Raw genomic sequence first — 23,998 nt, 5'->3', positions numbered from 1 at the left:
TTGTTCTCCGATCCCACAGTGCTTAACTCAGCACAAATCTGAGGCTAAGCACATAGTAGGTGCTTTGTAAATTCTCTATCTGTAAAAGCAGACTGTATAGAAAGAGAAGCAGCAGCTTTTATCAAGAGTGGGGTACACCCACGTAACCTCGTTTTCTATTTCAACAGGATAACTGAACCAGTAGATAAAGAGAATGACTAGTTGCTTCCAGCTCTAAATCCTGGGGCCTTACATGGATTCATGTATTTTGCCCTTTCTGTGTTTTATGTTTCTGGCCTGTGTGTTAAACGAGGTGTTACAAACACGTCTTAGTTCTTGAAAGAAGGTGGGGCTTTAGTAAACAGGTGAAAAAGCATCCTAAGCCTAGGATGGTTTGAGTCAAAGCATGGAAACCAGAGAGGACAGAATGAAAATAGGTCATTGAGTTAATGTACTGTGCATTAATTCAGTTATTTAGACATTTAGCACTTACTGTGTGCAGAACTCCAGGCTAGGCGGTACAGTTACAAAGATGTGTTAAAAATGGCATTTTCCCTTGTAGTGTGTACATTAGATTGGAGTAGAGGAGACACAACATGCAAGCAGTTAAGTAAATAAGAGAAGATTGGAAGGGAACCTCTGCTGTGTGCCAGGCACCATGCTAAGTGCTTTACAAATATTATCTCAGTTGATCTTTACAACAGCCCTCTAAAATGGGTGCATTTTGATCCACATTTTATAGTTGAAGAAACTGGCAGATGGCGGTGAAGTGACTTGCCTAGTGTCACAAAGCCAGTGAGTGTTTGAGATTGGATTTGAACTCAGGTTTTCCTGATTCCAGACCCAGCCCCCTTATTCACTGTACCAGCCAGCTGCCTCCTGAGAATGATGATCCTTCTCTCTTCCCAGATTCTCTTTCCTCTCAGGGTTTTCATGACACTACCCTGTCCTGGATCTTCTATCTGACCATCCTTTCTTGGTCTCCTGTCCACACCTTCATCCCTGCCATACCTATTAACCATATGATTCTTCTTCTCCCCGACCTTCTCTGACTCTGTCCCAGCTAGTCAATACTTGGCCTCTTGGGGATCTCACCAGCATCTATATCTATGCAGGTGATTCCCAGATGCTATCATCACACATCACCATCTGCCCCTTGGACAGTTTTACACCAGACATCTTGTAGGGGTCTGATGCCCAATATGTCTAAATCAGAACTTATCTCTTCCCCAGAACCTCGCTGTTCTTTGTCAAGGTCCTGCCAGCCTCCCAGTCCCTTCAGGCTCACCCCACACAGACAGGCTGTTATAGCCTCTCTGTCTTGTGTGCCCCTCCATCATACCTTAACAGCCCTGGTTCAGGCCCCATGACCTCTGTCGCCTAGATCATCCATCATAGTAGCCTTCCAGCTGATCTCCTGTATAGCACTGGTGTATATGACCCTGTGCCTGCTCTCGCCTACCCCTCCCTGGGACCCTCCCTGGGTCAAATAGAAGGTGCTCCCTCTGGCCTTTAAAACTTCTTAACTCTGCTCCTGCCGACCTTTCCACACTGCTTACAACTCATTCTCCTCCCTGCATTCTACAGTCCTGCTATAGAGCACAACTCCCTTATCTCCTGCCACCAGGCCTTTGCTCTGGTTAATCTCTGTGCCTGGAACGATGTCATCTCACCTTCACTTCTTGGGTATTTCCTAGTTTGTCTTCTTCATGTGAATGTGAGCTCCTTGAGGGAAGAGATATTTTTTTACCTTTCCTTTCTTCCTCAGGGCTTCACCCAGTGGCTGGAACATAGTAAAGATTTAATAAATGCTTATTGACTGACTGACGGTGGACAGTGGAAGGGCTTAATGCATGTCCTTGAAATGTCATGAGAAGGCACCCAGCATGTGTGGTACATTCATGGAAGGAGAGAGGCCAGAGGCACACAGAATGCACAGGCACTTTGGGATCAGGGGCATTGAAGGGAACCTCCAAACCAGTAAGGCCACAGACTCACCTGAATGTTAAAGAATAGAGTTTTTTTTGCATAAGGTCTGCTCATCCAGAGTGATTCTCTAACTGTGGGTTTCATCCCACCAAGTCTCAGCAGTACCTATGAGGTCGAGTGTTTCTTTCAGCCTTAGGAGCTATATTTCATTTTGATTATTGCACAAATTTGAGGTGTTTGTGTATAGATATTTCATACAACAGGTTTTTAATAACCTTCTGAGTACATAGCAGGTACATAAAATACTATGTGAAGTCCTAAGATCAAGGAAAGCTTCCTAGAGGGGGTTGCAGAGTTTCCTTGAAGTGAGGAGTACCATTCAACAGAAACTGAGAGACTGACATCTTAGTCTGGTCAAATGGCAGGAATAAAAGCATGGATGTGGAAGATGTTGGGATGCATTTAAGATGATGAGTTATGTAATTTGGTGGAAATAGCACTCGTGAAGGTACACAATGTAACCTAATACTAAGGATGCTAAGTTGTGGAGTACTGTAGGTAACCAGGCTACATAATTTAAGCAGCCAGTAGGGAGCTATCTGCCAGAACCTTGGAAGGCTGCACCTCTAAGAAAGGAAGAGAATATAGGGGGGAATAATGCAAATAGTTCCACAGTACAGTCAGCACCTTAGGAATTCCAGGAAGTAGCCATGGAGCATATGAATGTGATTTGGAGATAGATGGAAGTCAGCCTAGGTGTGGTACCAGTATGAGAAGAGGCAGTGGTTGAGTGCAGAACATAGTTTTGGAAGTTGGTTTATTGCATTCAGGGACTAGGTCTAAGAGGAGAAAACTGGCCACACAGTGAGACTGAGATGTTGAGCCTCTTTTATTTGTTTGAAGAGAATCAGGCTGTTGAAAGTGAGAGCAGATCCACGCAGAGGCTGGGGGCCTTGTGCCACTGGGCTTGCCATGGCACTCCCCTCTGCTTCATGTGTCTCCTCCCAGGAATGATAAACTTTCAGATCAAACTTTGTCCACTTCATCTTGTCCAAATCATGAGCAACTGAGCTTGCCCCTGTATTCTGAACCTGTCAGACTACGCTAAGGTAAATGGAGGAACTTGGCTAAGATAAACCATTGAGGAGTTTTGAGCATGACATGGTCACATCTATGCATGAAGACTGTTCTAGCAACAGTACAAAGGGAGGCAGGGACATGGTGAGCCCGTTGTATACACTCAAATTGACTTGATAAAAGCAGTGTTTCTTAAAGTGAAATCAGATGAAATTCTGATGATATGTTTGGAGGAGGCCAGAAATTGGACTGAGAGCAAAGGATGACCAGTGGATGGTCTGTGTGTTTCAAATGAGATATTATTTTTAAAGCATTTAGCCCAGTGTGTAGCACATAGTAGGTACTTAATAAATACTTGTTTGTTTACTTCCTTCAAGATATCCAGAGAATTGTAGGATTGGTTCCAGCGTGTTGGGTGGGTGTATTGTTGGCAAATTTATGGTAGGAAGTGGTCAGGAGTCACGAAAATGGGCAGGCCTGTGAGAGTTGCAGTCTGCATTTGTTTTTTGGTCCAGATCTGTGATTTAATTGGTGGAGGGAACTGTCTGTGAGGAAGCTCTTCTGCCAAAGAATATTAGTATTTATTCTACAGCTTAACATCCTAGTTGCCTTAGACAGTGAGACATAGTCACCAAACCACATGTTTGAAACCGAACTTGACTCTCTAACTCCAAAGCCAGCTTGGTATCTGCTATCCTACATACACTGCCTTCGCGTAGCAGAAGGAAATGCCCACATTTTGTTTATTTGAGAATTGGGAGTAGGGGAAGGAAAAGATTTTTTTAAAGAAATGTGTCTTTGAAATTATGATTATTAAAGGTGGCCTGGTGTGTAGAAAGAGCACCAGATCTGAAGTAAGAAGACCTGGGGTCAAACCCCAAAGTAAGGTTCCTTACTGTCTGAGTGACCTCGGGTAGCTTCTCTGAGCCTCCATTTCATTGTGAGTAAAAGGAGGAGAGCCTAGGTGTCCTCCAGCTCTACGTTCTGTGAAAGCTATAACCTGGGAAGAATATTTACACAGTTACCCCAGGATTAGTGTGAGAGCACAGAACTAGTGTCTTTTTAACCACCAAGTAGTATATACATGCTATTGGCAGGTTATTGTCACTGTGTTATTGAGACAGTTGGTGAGAACATGGCTTGATTCAAGTTCTGGAAGACCAGCCTATGTGGCAGAGGTGGGGCTTTATTTGTTCAAATAGGACAGTGTAGGAAAACTTTCTAATCGGCTTTTAAATGCCCTTCATTGTCCTGATTGTGTTCCAGACTCCCACACACATTAACCAACATGCTTTTTTTCTCCTCCCTTCAGGTAGTAACAGTCCTCATGGAAGTCCCACCTCCTCTCTAGACAGTAACATGCTCTTGGTCATCATCGTTTCCATTGGTGTCCTTACCATTGTGGTGGTGGTGATCATTGCTGTATTCTGCACTCGTCGTACTACCTCGCACCAGAAAAAGTAAGAACTCCCGTCCTGGCCACTGCTTTGCTGGAGTTGGGGAAGAAGGAGAAAGGTGGAAGGATCAGTGTAGATAAGAGTCACTTAACAGGATAATGCATGACCATTGGGATGAGTGCCATTGAAGTACAGTTTTCCCATGGGCTACTTCATTAGGTATCTATGGAGGAGCAACAAAATTCATTCCAGCGGAAAGGTTAACTGGAAAATAGCAAGTCAAGTAAGATTTTGTCCCTGAATAATTTGATAAGAAAAAATTTTTAATTCCCTTTAGATGTTTTTAGACCTTTAGTAATTCATTTCTGTGTACATATTCATAAAGTACACCAAATATTTTAAAAAAAGGCATGGGTGAGTTTGTAAGTGTGTGACCTCTAGGATACAGTCAAACCTTACACATTTCACCTAATGGAGTAAAGGCCAATATAAACTAGTTTTAAATATTTTTAAAGAAAGAGTTTTATTCCTTTCAAGTATACATAATAGAACTCAGCAAACAAAATGTTTTCTAACAAATATTTGGAAGAACTACTTGTATTAATAAATAAAAGTTATATGTGATTAGTATCAGTCATAAATTATTTACTAAATATCAGGAGAAAATGACGCTTCCAGTGGCATACTGTGTAATTTTAGGACCTGAAGTAAGATAGGAAGAAGAAATTTCAAAGGTGGGAGACTGTTTATCAACAAGCACCATGAAGGGTTTGGGGTGCTTCAGCATGATGACCTAGTCATTTGGTCCCTCTCTTAGAGAAGCTGTTTTGCAATCCCCTTCACCTTGGATTGCAGTTATCTAACCCCACAACCATCAACCTAAGTCTTTGACTTTCCACCCAAGACTTTGATGTACCTAAGCCCGCTGCCTGGCGTCCTCCTTTAGTCATTCTATATGTGCTGCTTATAAGGACCAGAAATGTTTACAAACAGTTTCTTCTGAATGATTATTAGAATGCCCCTGGCCCAAAGGACATTTTCTGTGAGCCTGCAGGAAGGGTCATGCTTTTTTTAATGTGCTCAGTCAATGTGAATCAAGATTTTAGAGGATATGCTTTCTCTTTTTAGAAGCCCCACAGTTACTAGTGGGAGCTTCATGTAGTTTTTTTTTCTGAGCTATTATTTTGGATCTCTTTTTTTATGCTTTTTGCCTCTACACCTTCCTTTTTCCTTCTGAGTCTTAGAATCATTCTCCAGGAGAGAATACAAAGCTCTTCTTTGTTTCCTTTGACATCTCTCATTTTCTCCATCTCATTAAAGTTTTTAAAATTAAACTTCTTTCCACTTTAAGTGACTGATTCATCTGTCCCTATAAAGTTAACATTTACCATACTTACATTGCCAATCCTTAAAATTTTGAGTTCTATTTTTTTTTACCTCAAGCCTAAAATCAGATAAGCAAATCCATCATGCTTTTTTTTAAATAGTAGGTAAACTGGACACCATGCACACAACCTATTGGTTAAAAAGTACCTCGTAAAAAACTGAGTACTGTAGATAGTGGTCAGAAGACAATGACAGGCAGGGAGAGGGTGTTTCCACCTGTAATGTTGCCTCCCAAAGAAAAGAGGACTATTAAAAGCATTTTTAAATACACAGAAGAAAACAGAAGGAAACACATAAGCTAGGTTGCTTTGCAAATAACATATTGAATTTGTTATATATAGTTTTTCAAAGTGAGGTGTACATAATAGAGGTTTGTGGTTTCACATATAATCCTATTTTTCTGTTCTAGTTTGTGTATGAAAATGGTGATTTTTTATGTTAAGCTCATAATTTTAAAAAAAATTTAGATAGTACATATATGTATAGGTACTTCAGACCCAGCTAACTTATATCCCCTATCTTAAACAATGGGTTGCAAAATCTGTTAGAAGGGAATCCAGAGGCGGTCTAGTCTAAACCATGCCAATTACTCAAAGACTTTTAACAAAGGTGAGCCTGTTATTTTCCAGAGCACCTGTTACTCCACTTTTGGATAGCTCTGACAATTGGGAGGTTTTTCCTTACATCAAACTGAAATTTGCTTCTTTGCAGCATCCATCCATTCCTCCTAAGTCTGTCTTCTGGAGCCAAGCAGAACAGTTCTAATCCCCAACCAGTCACATGGAAACTGTAGACTGTAGTCAACTTACTGATCTTACTGGTCTCTAGTACAGAGGCTCCACTGCCTTTACCTTTTTGGAAAATTGAGCTATTTGCTCTTCACTCGTCCTGACAATGACCCATCAGGCTCGTATACCAATTCAGTATCCTTGGAAACCATCCGTCTAGGTTTGGTGACTTGAAGTCAAGAACAACTATTCACTTTCTTATGACCACCCTTATTATCTTGGGTTCTAAATACCAGATCGCTGTTTATGTTCAGCCTTTTCCAGTCCAGAGATCATCATTCTTGGCAGAAAGGACAGAAATAAAATGAGAGTTGAGTAGTTATATTACCATCGCATTCACTTTCATAAACAGTCTGATACCCCTTTTGATTATCATCTATTCCTCAGTACAACTTTAAAAAAAAAAAGCTCAGTGTCTTTTGAGAGAAGTGGCCAGGATTGGAGTCAAGAAGACCCAAGGTCAAGTTCCACCACAAACACTGGTTCTGTGTCCCTGGGCAAGTCTATTAGCCTGTTTGTGCCTCAGTTTTCTTATCTGTAAAGTGAGGAGGCTTGACTTGCCATCCCTTGAGGTCCCTTCTTGCTCTAAGTTCATAGTTCCCACAATACCTTTCATTTGACTTAATGTTCTTCAGCAACCTCACTCAGGTCATTCTGTACCTTAGCATTGCTGACACTACTATTCATTCTTTTTCGAAATATTTCAATGATAGATTTTGTCCCTTCTCAGCCCCTCCCCCAACACATACACACACACACACACACACACACACACACACACACACACACGTGTGCACATGCTGGACTGAGAAACCAGCACAGCCACTAATGCTGACAGTGACAGCGTAGACAGCAGTCACTGTCTATGAAGGTGGTCATGCTAAGCTCTCTGAGAGCAGAGCTGGCATCCTGAACTGTCGGAATCCTGCTGTCTCTTTCCATTATTTTCTTTTATTCTCTAACCTTCGGTTGTGCCCGTCATTCTCCTGGTTCTGCATCCATTCATCCCAGCCTTCCCAGCTTCTTCTCACAGTACAGTCTCACCAGCCATTTCCAGGACATTGTGTGACACTTTTTTTCCAGTTTTTTGCTCCTACAAAAAGCACTGCTATGAGTGTATTTGGTATATAGGAAACTTCTGCTGCCTTGGGGTTTGTCCCTAGAAGTGGAATTAGAGGATCAGAGGGTACAAGTTAATTCCCAATTGTTTTCCATCATAGTTCTGTCAGTTCACAGCTCCATCAGCAGTGTGTTTGTGTCCCCACTTCTCACAGCCACATGCTGTTTTTGTATCTTTTCTTCTTTTGCCTGCCTTTTCTTCTGTCTGCTGAACATGGACGTTTAAAATATAAATTGACCAATAAATTCATATCCTCCCTTTCCACATTATTCTAAGTGTTTCCTTGTGTGATTTTACAAGTTCATTCTTGAGTGCTTCCAGTCTTCCCTGAGATAACTTCCCTTGTAAAATTTTAGGTCATTTCCTTGTTCCTTTCCATTCTCCAGACCCACTAACATTTTTCCATCTAACACAAATTCTGATGTGGAGTTTTCACTTTTCTCTATGCAACACATCCAGTCCAACAGCCAATTCCTATTTGTTGCTTGTCTCAAATGAGCAAATTTCGTGTTTACATATTATAGACAGGAATCTGATCTTTTTTTTTGTTGACAGAAAAGTGTTATAAGGAGTTTTGATTGCTTGTTTAATTATAATTTTATTTTTTTTTTACCATAGGAAACGAGCTGCCTGCAAATCTGTGAATGGCTCACATAAGTACAAAGGAAATTCCAAAGATGTCAAACCTCCTGACCTTTGGATCCATCATGAGAGGCTGGAATTAAAGCCCATCGATAAGTCTCCAGACCCAAACCCAATCATGACTGATACCCCGATTCCACGAAACTCCCAAGACATTACCCCTGTTGATAATTCCATGGACAGCAATATCCATCAAAGACGGAATTCATATAGAGGTATTATTTTTAGCGAAAGATTTTTTTCTGTTATATGAAGATTGTAGGTTTTTATTAAAATTGTCTTCAACTCTTTATAGGGTTTTTTTTTTGTTTTGGCAATGTTTGAAAAATTGATTTCATAAAATCTGTATGGTAACAGAACATTTCCATAGATGGTCTTGGGGATGACTTGTTACGAGTCATGAGCCAGCAGGGAATTAGCTTCCCTGCTCACTTTGCTTAACAAGATTGATCTCACCAAAGTTGTAGCGAAAGAAAGAGATCATCTGATGCCCATAACACATTCTCATGTCTTCTCCCTCACTTTACTGAGATTCACCTAGCATGGTTTGACTCAGCAGTGACGCCGTCTGTGAAGGCCCTATTTTCAAAGAGCATAAGTCTACATGCAGAGAACGTTGACCATGTAGTCAGAGTCTTCTAGCCAGTGGAAGAAAATATGGTGCTCTTCAGTGCCACTTGTTTTTCAGAGAGGGCTGTCTTGAGTTTCTCTCATTCCTTGACATATTATTTCAGGAATATTTTGAGAGCCCCTTTGTTTAATCAGTGTTTATCAGTGTTATCAATGTTGTCCATGTTTTTTGGTTCACCATTAAAATGATTTCTAATCAAGCTTCTAAGTGGTGCTGCTGAACTGACTACTAGGTTGTAACTAAATTTGATCTTTGGTATTTAGGACATGAATCAGAGGATAGTATGTCTACACTGGCTGGAAGGCGAGGAATGAGACCAAAAATGATGATGCCTTTTGACTCTCAGCCACCCCAGCGTAAGTTTAGGATATTCTGTTAACTCATCAGTTGTGTTGCTAGATTTGGAAAGAGCTATGAACCAATGCCTAAATTCATTTTGCCTTCATGTTAATGGTCATCAATAAATTTAGTGATGAGAATTTAAGGCAAGAATGTCAACTACCTGCCAATCAAAAACCTACCAGAATCTAAAGTGGATGTTGTTTTGTAAGCAAGCATTGCTCACCTGGAATTTTTAAATCACAGGTTTAAAAACCACTGAAGTAGTCATTCTTTCTTATGTAGTGAGGGAGCCACAGCTTCAAAGGAATAGACTGTCCACATTAAAAGCAGATGTGACCATCCAGTCAGGAAGCACATAGTGGAGAAATGTAACGTGTGGATCAATATATGTGAAAGCAAGGGTTGTTTTGTTTAAGTTTTTTTTAAACAACTTTTAGCCTTCCTAATGTCTGTTCAATACTGATAAGCTTCTTAAGAATATTTTATTATTTTAAAGGCAATAGAATCCTTTAAATACCTTGGCTTATTAGGAATTTTGAGAAAAATGACTTTTTCCATGTGGCATGGAGTGCCCATTCCAAAGTCATGGGGAAGCCATTTTAATTGAATAATCATGAATTATCCTTCTCCCAGTAATAAGAAAGCCATTTTCACCCTGTTTCTTGGTAAGCTCAGTGAAAAGTTTCTCCCATCTACTCGTAAATGTGTCTGATGATAGGTCCTAAAAACTTGCTTAGCAAGAATGAGAATCTATACATTAGCTATCAGCTCCTGTTCAAAAAAAGCTCTCTCCTGGAACCTAAGAAAATGTTTTAGGTAGAAGTAGAGAGAAGTAATTTATCTTTGGCAGTCTAACATCTAGCCAGAGAAGATAGAAGGATTTGCCTTTCACGGGTACCCCACAACTATTGACATGTCCCTTTTTTCGGGTCATTCATTACGTCTTCAGAAATAATTTTTTAATAAATTTCAGTTTCTTTTGGTTTTGATTCAAATGGTAATTCGTTTATTTATATATTAAAAACACACATACAGATAGTTTTTCCTTTAAAAATAACAAAACAGTGATTGTCCTTATTTCCAAATTTGTTCCCAGTTTATATATGTTGGGGGAAAGTGGTCATCTATTCTTTGGGGAGAGATATAACTTGCTTAAGTGTTTAGTCTGCTGATTTAATTCTTATGTCTTTACTGTTAGGTGGAGGGAAAGAGAGAGTAGATATGAGTCCTCTCTCTTAATTCAGTAATCCTTATGGCAATTATCTAATTATTGTTCCTTTTGTCTTTGGGTTTTAAGAATCCTGCAGTCCCATACTTCATCTTAAACCAGGAGGCACCTGTTCATCCTGGCCACTAGTAAAGTGGGGCCCTCTCAAAGGCTGACCCCAGGAGTTTGAGTACTGCTGAGGGCTAAAGAATCCAGCTGACCCAGCTCCTCCAGAATAAAGAAGTTGTTAATAGGGTGGTTAGGTAGGGGCTTAGATCGAGAAGAGAGTTGTTGAAGAGGAACTTTGCCTTCTGTGGGGTGTCTCCGTGAACCTGAGTCTTCCAGTGAGGAGTCCATAGAATTATCCCGGGATCTCCCTCTTGCTTGGGAAGGGAAGCAGCACTTTTTTGCTGCTGCTGATAAATCCACATGTTCTTGGCACCACACCCTAAAAGAAGAGTTTTTCAGGCAATGGTTCCCCTGCTGCTCTGTCCCTGTGACTTTTAGAGGTTTCCATTCTTTGGCATACATCCTGGTCCCTGAAAGGTCTCTTTAATTTTTAAAAAGCACAGGGTCCTGACTGAGCTGCAGTATTTAGTCTGCATGTTCCTTTTAAATGGACTTCTAAATTTTTCCCCCCAAAACCTGTGATTTCATCAGTGCAAGGACTTCCCCGAGCAGGCAGCCAGACTTCTGGGCAAGGATTTGGGGCACGGGTTGGGGTGGGGAGCTAAGGATGGCCATCTAACCCTAAAATTTAATGGACTGGACCCAAACCTTCCCCACCAGACCCAAACCAGGGGCATAGGGTTGCCCCTCCACATACCCTCAGGCTATATACACTACAGTTCTTTAACTACTCTTCCTCCTCAAGGTTGCTCTCAATGGCCATTTTAACTTGTTTTTACCTGAATAAGTATTAGAAATGGATACCCAGCAACCCTCTAAGCACTGTCCTTGTAACAAGTCTCAGAAAGGTAATTAAGCTCAAACACAGTGATCACAAAGTACTTGTACAAAGAAACAAGGGGGGTGCTTTATATTTGTAGTTTAAACTGTGAAAAGAAAGAAAAATGATTTCACTGACTAAGCTGATCATTTTGTTCTTAGTCATTCCCTTTATATGGCTGAAGTTTAGCTAGCCATGTTGAAAAAGTGGATTTGAGAATTTCTATTGATTATTATTCCTCTTGAGTATTTGGCTCCCTTGTACAGAGCCTGTTTCTTTGAGCCCAGTTCATATGTAGAAAGATCCTTCATTAAGAATTATGTTCACTTTTTCAAAAATACATGAAATTCCCCTAAACTAGAAATTTGGATTCTTTACCCAAAGTAGCTAATTCATCAAAAGCTCCCCTCAGGCAAATGAGGAAAGATTCCAGTCAGTGATATCTTTAAATGAATATTTAAATATTTAAATTAAATATTTAAATTAAATATTTAAATTTAAATTTTCATCCCTTCCTGTGAATTGCCACTACCACGGACTGCTTGTTAAGTTGTTGGCAGTAGCTTCTTGGGTTACACTCCAGGTACTGCATTACACCATTTTATGTATATTACAAATGTACCACCATCCATTCAAACATTCACCTAATATTTATCAAGTGTGTTGCTCTTCAGCCAAAAAATAGCAGAAGGGTTTAATAATTTTCATGAAGGAAAGACTTCTATATTTATATACCTTTATAGCACAGGAGAAACAGCTAAATTAGTATTCTTTTTGCAAGTAGTTTTCAAAGGGAATATGACAGCATAAAAATAAAAGCAAAACATTAAGTGACTCTCCCTTTTCATAGGGCCTTGAACTGTTGAATTGCATGTGGGAGGGAAGGGGCTATTTGTAATGTTACTGTAATGTATGTGTGTCTGTGCAGGTACGTTAAGCATTTTTCTGTCTTGTGTTCATCCACAGCCGTGATTAGTGCCCATCCCATCCATTCCCTCGATAACCCTCACCATCATTTCCACTCCAGCAGCCTCGCTTCTCCGACCCGCAGCCATCTCCACCTTCAGGGCAGCCCATGGCCCATTGGCACCTCCTTGTCCCATTCAGACAGGGCTAATTCTACAGGTGAGAGACGAGTGTTGAGGCCCAGCAAGAATCCATCTGCAAAGAATTGGGGAATATAAAATGCTCAATAATTTCAGAAGTCCCAATTTAGACATGGGTTTGGGGAGCGAGCAGAGAGCTTGCTCAGTGAAACTTAGATTTTGCTAAGCTGATTCATTTTTATCTGTGAAGTTCATCTCCAGCCCTTCTCCTGTATTGAGTGTTCATTGTAAGGTATGTGATTTTAATCAATAACCTCACTTTTGTAAGGCCCTAAACTTGCATTTTTATTCACTCTTCTCACTTTCTTCCATTATTTTTTTCCCTTTTAAATCCATGAAAACTTGGAAGGAAAGAACATACCTAGAAGTTAGCTGATACTTCCAAATTGGAGTTGTTTTTCCTTTTAGATAATTGTGATGTTGGGTTAGTAGGATTAAGTAACATAGTAAACTGTGTCTTCCTTTGAATTCAGTTCTTGAAGTTGTTTTGCCATTTGTGAGAACATCAAAAATGCCAGGCTTACTCAAGGGGGTGGGGCCAGGCAGCCAGTCTTAGGCAGCAGCAGTGAGGATGTTCTCCTCTGTGCCTTCTGCATTTTCACCTTGGCCTTGTGTTTGTGGGGCTGCCTTGAAACATGAGCCATGCATCCTGAAGTAGTTAGAAAGCCTCACATCTTTTACCAGTGATATCTCACCTTGGAAATCAACTGACAAGCATTGATTAAATACTTACTGTGTGCCAGGCACTATGCCAAACACTAGAGATACACCGAAAAAGCAAAAAAACAGCCCCTGTCTTCAAAGAACTTAGTCTAATGAGGAGATAACATGAACACAAATAGTTATGTAGAAAATAAATGCAGATTATGTAACAAAGAATAGTGGAATAAAAATAGTCCTGAGGGAAGAGTGGACAGTGGGTGAAAGGTCACAATGCCCTAGGTGTGTTTTCCTTAGTAATTGGGCCCCTTAGGATGGAGTCTCCTTTATTATCCACATGTCTGTGTGGCATGGCATTTCTTCATCTGAAACATGCTTAGCATTAATCACAAGAATGTAAGAATACTAGAAAAGTGGAAGAGAATTGAATATGTGAGAATCCATTTAGCAAACAGAAAAATTAGAATAGTTTGCTTTCAAAAGGATTCTTTTCTTGAGAAAAGAATTTGCTTCAGTGGCTTTTAAAGTGGCACCTTTTTAATGTAGTTAAATCACTTAGACAAGGTAGCTTTCAGAGGCAAAAGAAAGTAAACAGGGCAGGTGCCGATGGAGATCGGCTCCAGATCAAGAGAGAGCAAGGGAGAAGTAGATTTTGATGCACAAACATCTGCTTGATGTATTTTTCACAGTCACGTTCCTTCTGGAATTTAGGCTTGTGCATCCATCATATGGTTGTCTGTCCCTGATATGTCAAGCTTATAGAAGAGGGGATTTACTGAATATTATTTTACAGTCAATTTTTCAAAGGATCTTCAGCCTTTTTTTAACCTTCAACATCAGAATCATAAGGTCTTCTAAGAGGAAGGGGCCTCCAAGGCCTTCTGCTCCAGCCCACACCTGGACAGAAGCCTACTGTACAGCGGGCTCGGCCTGGGCTTGTTGGAGAAGGAGCCTGCCACCTCTGGGTGGCTCCCGATCATGGTTAGCTGACTGTTCTGACGTCATGCCTAAAGTTGCTTCTGGGCCTTTTCTTCCCTGACCCCCTCTGCCATGAGGCTAAGCAGGACAAGTCCAAAGCCCTTCTGTCCAGTGGCCTGAACAGGCCTCCCACTGGAATGAGCCTTCTCCAATCTGAGCATATCCTCCCTTCATTAAAAGGGGTGAACTTGAGGTCCTCACCCTCCCCTTGTCCTGCTCTGAACACTCTGCAGCATGTTATCAGTGTCCTTCTCAAGATCAGAAGAAATGACTGTGCCTCTGATTGTATTGTCCCTTCCCTGGTCATAGCTGTGGTCTAATGTCATGTTAGCTTTCTTTGGGTAAGGGAGGAGGAAGGGAACAGGCATTTTTTAAGGGCCTCCTCTGTGCCAGGGGCCATGGTGAGCTCTTTGCACTTCTATTCTTATTACAACCATGGAAATAGCCACTATTGTGACTGCACTTTTTACATCTGAGGAAACTGAGGAAAACCTAAATGACTTGGCCAGGGTTACTCAGCTAGGAAGAGGCCTGATCTGAATTCTGATCTTCCTGATGGCAGGCCCAGTGTTGTGCCCTCTGTACCACCCAGCTGCTGTGATCACACCTGTGCTGTTAGCTCTGGAGTTCTCAGTCTCCCTAGGACTCAGTGCTGCCTCCCCATGGCTCCCCCTCTCTCTCTGGCAGCCCCTAGGTTCTGAGGTGTTACTCTATGCTGGTTTGGAGCTGCCTTGGCCTTGAGGGGAATGTGTGATATTTGTTGTAGTGTGTGTAGCTTTGATTACCTTTGCTTCTGTGATTATAAATAAAGAACTGTCTCTAAGTAATACTGGTGTGGCTCCAGAAAAAGAGCATGAAGGGGAGCAGGTGTGGGTTTCTAGTAGGTGGGGGCACCTCATTCATAACACTCTGATTGACTGGATCTATGCCCTTTGTATGGCTAGGGTCCAGCTCAGGTAGAAACAGGGATCACCACCATGGGCCACATACTATCATTATCCGCAATTTATTATATTTTTACTTATTTGGTTAAATATTTGCCAGTTGCATTTTAATCTGACTTGGTCTTTACTCAGAGGTATTTGACACCTGTGTTCTACCTCCCCACATAAGTGAGATGAGCACTGCTGCCTCTAGCAGGGCCAGACCCCAGGGAAAGGGGAAGGCAGCCCTCAATGAGCCGGGGCCTCCTGGCACCTCATGGAATGGGATCAAACAACTGGCACCAAGCCCTTCCCCATTCCCCACCTGTCCCTCATTATTAGATTGACTTTCTGAATGAATTTTATCTGTTCTGTTACAACGTTAGCTAGCACTAATGTACAACCTTAAGGTTTACAAAGTACATTCTCTCATTTAATAAAAACTTGGCTAGAAAACTCAGCCTTCTCAGCTTAAACTTCATGCTGAAAATTTGTAACAGACAAAATAGGAATATACTGTCTAGGGGAAAGACCTTAATAAAACCAAGCTTTGGAAAAAATGAGAAAGGACTGTTGAGACCTGAGTGAAATTTCTGGCTCTGCCTCTTAGTCCCTGTGTAACCCTGGGTCTCCATTCCCTCTTGGACAAAACGAGAGAGAGAGAGTTAGACTCTCCCTTCTAAGACACTTCCTAGCTCTGAATCTATGACCCTAAGACTTTATATTGATCTCCAGTGAATTTTCTTGTCTGTCCAAATATCTAAGTATACTTACCAGCTTTGTGTAATTCCCAGATTTTATGAACATGCAGTCTGTGCCACTATCCAAGTCCACAGGATGGCTAGTGCATTCAGTAGCACAAAGTCAGACTAGCCCATGATGTTTAATCAAAAGGTTTTGGTTCATTTTAACTCAAATATTAAGGAGAGACTTGAGGTTTAAAAGGACACCAAGGATTGGAAGCACAGAAGGAGATACAGGAACAGCAAAGGGATGGATACCACCAGAGTGGTGGCTGAGCCTTGAGAAGACAGAATGGAAGGGATGTTCAGAGACGATCCTGGGAGTCTCTGTGCCTGGAGTCCTCGTGTAGACTAGAAGGCATAGGGACACATGGCTGCTGTCTTCTGGTACTTTGAAGGACTTGTCCTATGGACAGAAGATTATTAGGGAGAGCAGAGGGCAGAGCCAGGAGCAATGAGAGTAGATTAGAGGTTGAGAAAAACTTCCTAACAATTCGAGCCGCCCAGAGTTGGATGGTCTGACTCAAAAGGCTGCAAGTTCCCCTTCACAAGATATCTTCAAGCCAAAGGAGATTCCTGATTGTCCTCCAAGTACACACTGGTTTCAGCCGCCCCGTAGCGCCTTCCCAGCACTACGGGGCCATCTGGGACTCTGGCCTGGTATTGTGGCAGGCTTGTCCAGACCTCTCCGAGGTTAGCGACTGTAACCACTATTTCTCCCTTTGATGCCTCAAACTCCTAAGTGAGGGCTGGGGACCCTGTAGGCACTTCACAATTGCTTCGTGAGTAAAAGTGGATAGAATAAAGCACACTAGTTATCATCTAAGGCTGTAAAACAATTAGGGAGAATTAAGAATCATTAACTTTTATATGAGGGATATGGGTCATCAGAAGCCTTCTTTGTGCCGGCTTTCCTTCCCTCTTTTCCCCATTTGCTTACTTCAGAGTAATTCCAGTTTTCTTTTCCAGTTTTGCATTCCCATGGTCCCTAAAGCAGACATTCCCTGGGACTCTCTCCTTGGTCCTTTCCTCTTCTCTCTCTACATTTTCTTTCTCATTCCTTGACCTTATCCCCTCCATGGTTTTAGTGGTCACCTTTCAGCTACACGTGCAGTCAGATACAGACCAGAGAAGCAGCTTTCTTGACAGGATCCTAATGCATATGGTTCCCACATATGCCCTGTCCCTGAGCTAGAATTCCCATTTCCTTGGCCTGCTGGACATCTCCTCACACTCAGCACATCCAGAGCACTGTCCACCTTACCCTCTTTCCAGCCTCCTCCTCCCCACTGGTGACGCCATCCTACTTCCATACACATGATGCATCCACCTCTTGCATCTGCCTCCTCCTTTGCACTTCCCCTGCTGCTGCCCTATTTCAGGCTCTGCTGTCTCTGCCTGGTCTGACTGCAACAGCATCCTGACTGCCCAGATCTGACAGGGTCACTTCCTGACCATGGCTCTCCATTACCTGCTGAGAGCCTCTCATTCAGGACTCCACAGCCTGCCTTCCTGGCCTGTCACACCACTGCATTACCTGTGCCCTCCCTTGGCCCTGCCTTTCCCCCCTTCTTGCCTTTGTACACTCTCCCTGTCCAGGGTCCCCCCCTTCCCTGCCTCTTCTTCCCTTTCATAAATGTTTCATTTGCCCCCATTTGGACTTTCCTCCTGCACGCATTCTGCTATGATGTCTTTGGTAGTTCATGGGTTGGCTTTGGGGGCCCCCTCATAGAATGAGCATGAGCTCCTTCAGAGGAAATGTTAGGCCTTCTCTTATGCTGATGTGCTTGGCATCTCTCCTGGTGCTCTCTGCAGGGCACAGAGATGCTTCATGGGTGATTACTGGATTGAACTTATACAGTATTGGCTAAATAGAAAAAGCAGTAGGGATGGATCTTCCTGCTGCTAGGATTTTTTTAGAATAGTTCGTCCTTAATGTCACCACTGTTGAAAATTCATTCCCTTGGGAGAAGTGTCAACCCGAATGATCTGGCTGACCCCTGCATTAGAAGGGGCCTAAAACCTAAGCTTTAACACCCTCCTGGGTTCAAGAACTGCTAATGTTAATCTTTTTTTTTTTTTTTTTTTGCATAGAATCAGTTCGGAACACCCCCAGCACCGACACCTTGCCAGCTTCCTCATCTCAGACATGCTGTGCTGACCACCCAGATCCAGAGGGGGCGGCCAGCACCTCATATTTGGCAAGCACCCAGGAAGAAGGCTCTGGCCCCAGCCTTCCCACAGCCCATGTCCGGCCCTCTCATCCACTGAAGAGCTTCGCTGTGCCAGCAGTACCACCTCCAGGGCCCCTCGCCTATGACCCCGCCTTACCGAGCACACCTTTACTGTCCCAGCAAGGTGAGGACATGTCCGTCAGGACTCAAAGTCAGTGCGGGCTGACCATCCCTTTCCTTTCACTTCCCTCTCTTGGCACGTGACACTCCAGGCTCCACATGAGCACACACGTGTGCACAAAATCAGTTCCCATGAACTCCCAGCCCCATTTGTGTCCATTACACAGCTACTCCCACCTAGTGACAGGTCCAGGGCCCTGTCAGTGTCATTCTCTGCCCCTTTTGGCCTCAGAATCCCTACCACTTGTGGTGTCTGTGCCATCTGAGCTATGGGAACCCCCTGCTCCACTGCTAGGTGCTTGGCCAGTGGTCTACAGTCACTTGCGGGGTCTGACTAAGTCCATTCTTGATGATGCAAACTTTCCTTCTCAGCTTCTAACCATCACCTTCACTCAGTGAAGACGGCGTCGATCGGGACTTTGGGGAGAAGCCGGCCTCCCATGCCAGTGATCGTTCCCAGTGCCCCCGATGTGCAGGAGACCACGAGGATGCTGGATGACTCAGAGAGTGTAAGTGAACAGTGTTCACGCTCAGTGCCGTAGCCTCTATCAGTACTGACTGAGCCTTACCCTGCCCACACACAAAGAACACAAGTGGCTCATGGCTCTGGTTTGGGGTTGTCCTAACTGAGCTTGGACTGAGCTGTCATGGCATTGTGGCAGTTGACCTTTGGACACTCCTATCCCGTCCCTTCTGTCTGCTGCTTTCCCTCAAGTTTTCTTGATCTTCCTCATTCATTCTTGAGTCTGGCTTCACATCCTTTTGTGAGCTAGGAGGATTGTGGCTGTGCCTGAATTTGCAGGTCACAGAATAAGCAAGAAACAAGAGGGCCTTAAGTGCTAGATCCTGCCTTCTGTGTAGGGGTTTCTGTCTCTGACCATCAGCATCTCGGCTGCTCTGAGCTCCGCATCCCTTAAGACAAGAATACCAAACACAGAACACGTCAGGACTTTGTGGTGGTGAGATCACTGGCCCCAGTTTGGGGTTGTGATTGCTGATGGTTGTTGAAAACCCCAAGCGTGCCAGGGAAATGCCTGTTACCGTCAGCCAGCCAACAAGCATTCCTTGAAGCCCCTGCCGTGTGCCAGGCTCTGTTCCAGGGAGACAGAAATGAAACTGTCCCTGCCTCCAAAGGGCTGAGGTTCTGTGGGGGGAGAGTATGAATGTGTATAAAATATGATCAGAATAAAGATGAGGTCATTGGGGTGGGGAGCACTGAGACCTGAGGAATTGGTGAGGCCTTGGACTGAGGTCCGGGTGAGAAACACCATCCAGCCACAGTCCAGAGACAGGAGAGAGAAGGTCAAGAGAGGACCCTCAGGGAGGTGTGTGGGGCTGCTGAGAGAGGACAGGAAGGCAGCCACAATGAAGGGGGCCTGAGATGCCAAGCAAGAGTTTGTTTTTGATCTGAGAGGAGACATGGAAGTGGCTGGAGTTTAAGTGCAGTGCCATGATGAGCTCCGGGAAATGCAGCCATGGGAAGGAGGAATGGGAGGGGAGACTGAGAGAATGGCCATCACCATCACACAGGCAACAGGGACCAAGTAACTGGAGACAGGTGCAGAGATGAGATCTACACGTGTGTGTGTATGCACATAATGTAGATACATGTGTATACATGTGCATGTGTGTGTATGAGGTCGGGGAGTCTGAGGAGTCTGGACAAACCTGACTGCCTAGAAGAATTATGGTGCCTTTGGCAGAAATGGGTAAGTTTCAGGGGAAAGCTGATGAGTTTAGCTTTGGAAATATTAATTATGAGAAGCCTGCAGGACATGCCACAGGGGGAGCTAAGCAGCCCAGTGGAGAAAGCACTGGATTTGAAGTCAGGAAGGTTCATGCTCATGAGTTTAAATCTGACTTCATAGAATTAGTAGCTGGGTGACCCTGGGCAAGTCACTTTACCGTTCGTTACCTCATTTGTAAGATGAGAAGGAAATGGCAAACCATTCCAGTGTCTCTTCCAAGAAAACCCCAACCGGGGTCATGGAGGTGTCAGACATGATTGAGATGACTCGGCAGCAAGAGGTTATGCTGTGGGAAATGTCCAGGAGGCAGTTGGTGAAGTCAGACTTTCAGGAGCGCACCACTTCCTGTCCAGCCCTGCAAGTGGGACCGAGGCAGTCCCTCAGCAAGGCAGGTCTTGTTCAGCTGTTGATCCACATTAGGAAGCGAGTTTGCCTGCCACTGCCCAGCAGCACCACTTGGCTTTTAGTTACTCCCAGCCAATCTTAGAGAATCATGGATGTCTAGCTGGAGGCGAGGGAGGGAACTGGGGCAGAGAGGGCTTCCGTGACGCAGCCAGGGTCCCGCCAGTGGTAAGGAGCTGCATTTTTCTACACAGTCCTTCAGGATCAGGGCCTCCACCACTGTTTGGAGCACTAAGAAACATTTTAGCCTCCTGCATTTCCCATTGCCCTCCTACAGGCCTCACCCCAGGTGGGATCAGCTATGGGGGTGAAGCATTCAGAGACAGAAATGTTCAAGGGACTTTTGTTCTTATCAATTGATAGAACTGACTAGACTAAAAGAAAAAGAAATTTCCATTCAGCATAAGCCTACATACGTCAATTACTGGGTAAGAATGTCAGTCTCAGCATCATTTCCAACAGAAATATTGACCCTTGAATATGACCCTAGACATACTCTGTCCATACTTAAGCAAAGGAGTGAGCACAGACTCCAGAATTCTTCAAGGGATTTCCTCATCGCTAGACTGGTTTCTCTCTCTTGCTTCTGCCGAGGCAGCATCAGAAAAGTGGGAGGATTTGGGTTTTCTTTTAACCCCCTTAGACAGAATGCCTAAGCCCATTTGATTCAGTTCATTTTCATTAGTTAAGGGGGCTAGACAATAATTTTGATTGTTTAACAGCATAGAAAAGTTCCTCTGTATTTTGCCCATAGTGATGCAGAAATGTTGTGGCCCGTTTATGGTTATCAGAACAATCATATGAGTTGGAGAGAAGGAAGAAAATATCCTCCCACCATCACTGTGAACACCACAAAGACCCTCGAACTGAGGCCCAGTGATCCTCGAGTGTGCTGAGACCCAGACGATGTGGGATTCCTCAGGTTGTTGAGGAAAGGGAGGTTTCACCTGCACAGACCAGTGTAGGAACAGCTTGTGTGGAAGGATTCCATTCAACAGAAGTCTTCAGTGAGGGATTGTTTTGTTGCTTTCTTCTGGTCCTTAACATTTTTCTAAAATCTTCTTTATAAAATAACTAGTACAGTTTGACATTATCAATAAAAATGAGTTGGGGGTAGGTCAGAGAGGGGGAGCACAGACGGCAAAGCGGCAGGTTTTGTTCTCTTTGCCTTTTTGCTCCTTTAGGTGGAGCATGAGTGACTTCTCTTCTCACACACCCATCAGAGTCTGCTCCCAGGTGCTGTGGGGTGACAGGCTCACCTGCTAGCCTGGGGTCTGCCCATTGCTCTCCTTTCCTTATTCTGCAGTCTTTCCCCAGGGGCTCAGGAAGCCAGGCCTCTCATTCCATCTCATCTCCGCTGCCTCCCAGTCATGGGGCGTCTGGCTGGCACTTGTGGGATAGCTTACATTTTTGGCCTAATTCCCTGTTTCTTTTAAAGGCACCACCATCATTCTAATCACCCACATCCTCCTCTTCTCTTTCTTCTGCTCCTCACCCCATCTGTTGGCAAGTCTTTGTGTTCGACTTTGGTGGTAGATTTTTTTTCTCCATCCCTTCTTTCTGTCCACCTGGGTTTTAGCCTAAACCCAAGTCAAGGCCACTGTCATCTTTCACTCAGACTGTTGCACTTGCTTCTTGATTGACCACCCTCCTCCTCTCCTCCCTCAAGTACCATCTTATTTCTAGGACAAGATGCAGCTCCATGGTTAGTCTCTAAAGACCTTAATGAGCTGCCTTCCGCCCATCTCTCCCGACTTGCTGCATATTGCTCCATTGTCTATCCAAACGGGCCTTGTCGCTGCTCCCCCAAACATCCCATTTGTAAACCTTTGAACACGCTGTCTGGCCACCTTCCCTGAAATATACTTCCTCCTCCCTTCTGCCTCATGGGCTCCTCAGTTCATCACCTCTACAAGGGGTTCTCAACACTGGGCGCCTCCCGGACAGGGCTTTGTATCTGTTCCGTATCGTTTACTTACCTGTGGATGTGATTGCTCCCGAGGGAGCGAGTACTCTTTAAGGCTATGCTTTTGTCTTTGTCCCCACAATGTGTAGGTGCCTAAATAGCTCTGTTCTTCTGTGTCCCCAACACCTGGCACATTGGAGGGGCTTTATATAGGCTCTGGATTGATTGCCCCGGGCACTAACTCAGTGACCTTTTCCACAGAGCTATGAACCGGATGAGCTGACCAAAGAGATGGCCCACCTGGAAGGACTAATGAAGGATCTTAATGCCATCACAACAGCATGAGCACCTTCAGCAAGACGTGACTCCAAACCCCATCCCTAAGTCTTGGGACTTGGCCTTGGAAAACAAGGAATTGTACAGAGTGAGAGGACAGCACAGGAGAGCGTAGGGGTCAAGGACGCGAGCTGGCTGATGTGGCAGCGCTGACCACCTGCGTTGTCATCATTATCATCGCAGATGAAATCATGGGCAGGGCAGCTTACGGCCCTCTGCCTGTGACGCCGCATGGAGAGGGCACCATATGCCACCACGGAGCGTCCTGGGGAAGGCCACGGGTGGCATCTGCGTTGAGATTCCCACCTGGTTTCATCTCAGTGCTGCGACCGCACCACCTTTATTGAGTGTTGGACATTGGCATTTGTGTACAATTTTATTTGTTTCTTATTTTATTCTATCTTTTTTTTTTAAAGGGAAAGCCTTTTATGTAATCCAAACAAGAAAGAAAAATTAGAGTGTTGTTTTCCACAGCCTGACCTGACATTTGACTGCTTGTTTCTCTTGTGTATGGAAAATCATTGACAGTGTGGCTTGTTCTAGGGGTTCTGAGTTTGTTTTTTATCCTGAGTAATATGTCCTCTGCCAACAGTCAGTCCATCACTTGGGAGGGAGGGGGGCCAGAGGGAGGGATGTTGCATTGCTATTTGTAAGCTTTTTTATTATTATTATTTTTTTATTATAATTATTAAAGGCCTGACTTTCTTCTCTCATCACTGTGAGATTACAGATCTATTTGAATGAAATGTAACATTGAAAGATTTGTTTGTCACTTTTTGTGCAGTTTCAGTATTGGGGAGAAGGGGGTAGGGCAGGGTGGGAGGAGGGTGGGTGGGGAAAAGTGGAGGGGATGGAAGGGCCCATCAGGGGTGCCATGATGACTTCAGTTTTTGTCCTCTCTTCCAGGATCCTGCAGAATTTGGAAGCATTTTCTAATGTCCTTCCTCTTTTGTTACTAATTTACAGTCAATTTCATTTGAATTTGCTTAAGAAATGCTCTTCATGTGGGGCCTGCCTTTGGATTCAAGCAGCTTTGCCTGCTTAGAGACTCTTCTTTCAGCCAAGACCTCCTTATCAGAAATTAGTTGAAAGAGGCTACATTTCCAGGCTGGGGAAGTGAGAGGGAATAAGATGATGCACTGGTGGTGTTTCCAGCATTCTAGAAAGCTTTACATACATGCAAAATCTGGTAGCAGATTTCTAGAAATGTCCTTCTTCAAGTCTAAATGAGAAGGTTAAAGTAGATGATCTCCAAGGTCCCATCCAACTCTCTGGCAGCAATGCTGATTGTTAGTCAGGGAAAAACCCGAAACATAGAGCCCCTTCCTCTTATTGCAGGCTGCCAGTGATAACTTGAGAGTCCCTTAAGAAGCCAGAGCTTACACCGTCAGCAGA

General features: G+C 43.7%; 1 protein-coding gene across 6 annotated transcripts in view; it reads left to right on the top strand.

Annotated features, from left to right (window-relative positions):
* The window catches only part of NEO1 (neogenin 1), a 285,881-nt gene extending 262,519 nt beyond the window's left edge, over positions 1 to 23,362 (top strand). For 4 of the 6 annotated variants that reach the window (XM_072628418.1, XM_072628417.1, XM_072628415.1 and 1 more), the window contains exons 22-28: positions 4,298 to 4,445; positions 8,295 to 8,533; positions 9,213 to 9,305; positions 12,414 to 12,572; positions 17,952 to 18,215; positions 18,584 to 18,720; positions 22,529 to 23,362. In XM_072628418.1, the coding sequence (XP_072484519.1) occupies positions 4,298 to 4,445; positions 8,295 to 8,533; positions 9,213 to 9,305; positions 12,414 to 12,572; positions 17,952 to 18,215; positions 18,584 to 18,720; positions 22,529 to 22,612 (1,124 nt within the window). In that variant the 3' untranslated portion in view covers positions 22,613 to 23,362. The remainder of the gene's footprint in view (positions 1 to 4,297; positions 4,446 to 8,294; positions 8,534 to 9,212; positions 9,306 to 12,413; positions 12,573 to 17,951; positions 18,216 to 18,583; positions 18,721 to 22,528) is intronic. The other 2 variants (XM_072628419.1, XM_072628420.1) reach the window with 1 other exon arrangement.
* Positions 23,363 to 23,998: the final 636 nt, after the last annotated feature.

Source organism: Notamacropus eugenii, chromosome 1 (assembly GCF_028372415.1).
Source record: "Notamacropus eugenii isolate mMacEug1 chromosome 1, mMacEug1.pri_v2, whole genome shotgun sequence".
NCBI lineage: Eukaryota > Metazoa > Chordata > Mammalia > Diprotodontia > Macropodidae > Notamacropus > Notamacropus eugenii.
This window is presented reverse-complemented; position numbering and strand designations above follow the sequence as displayed.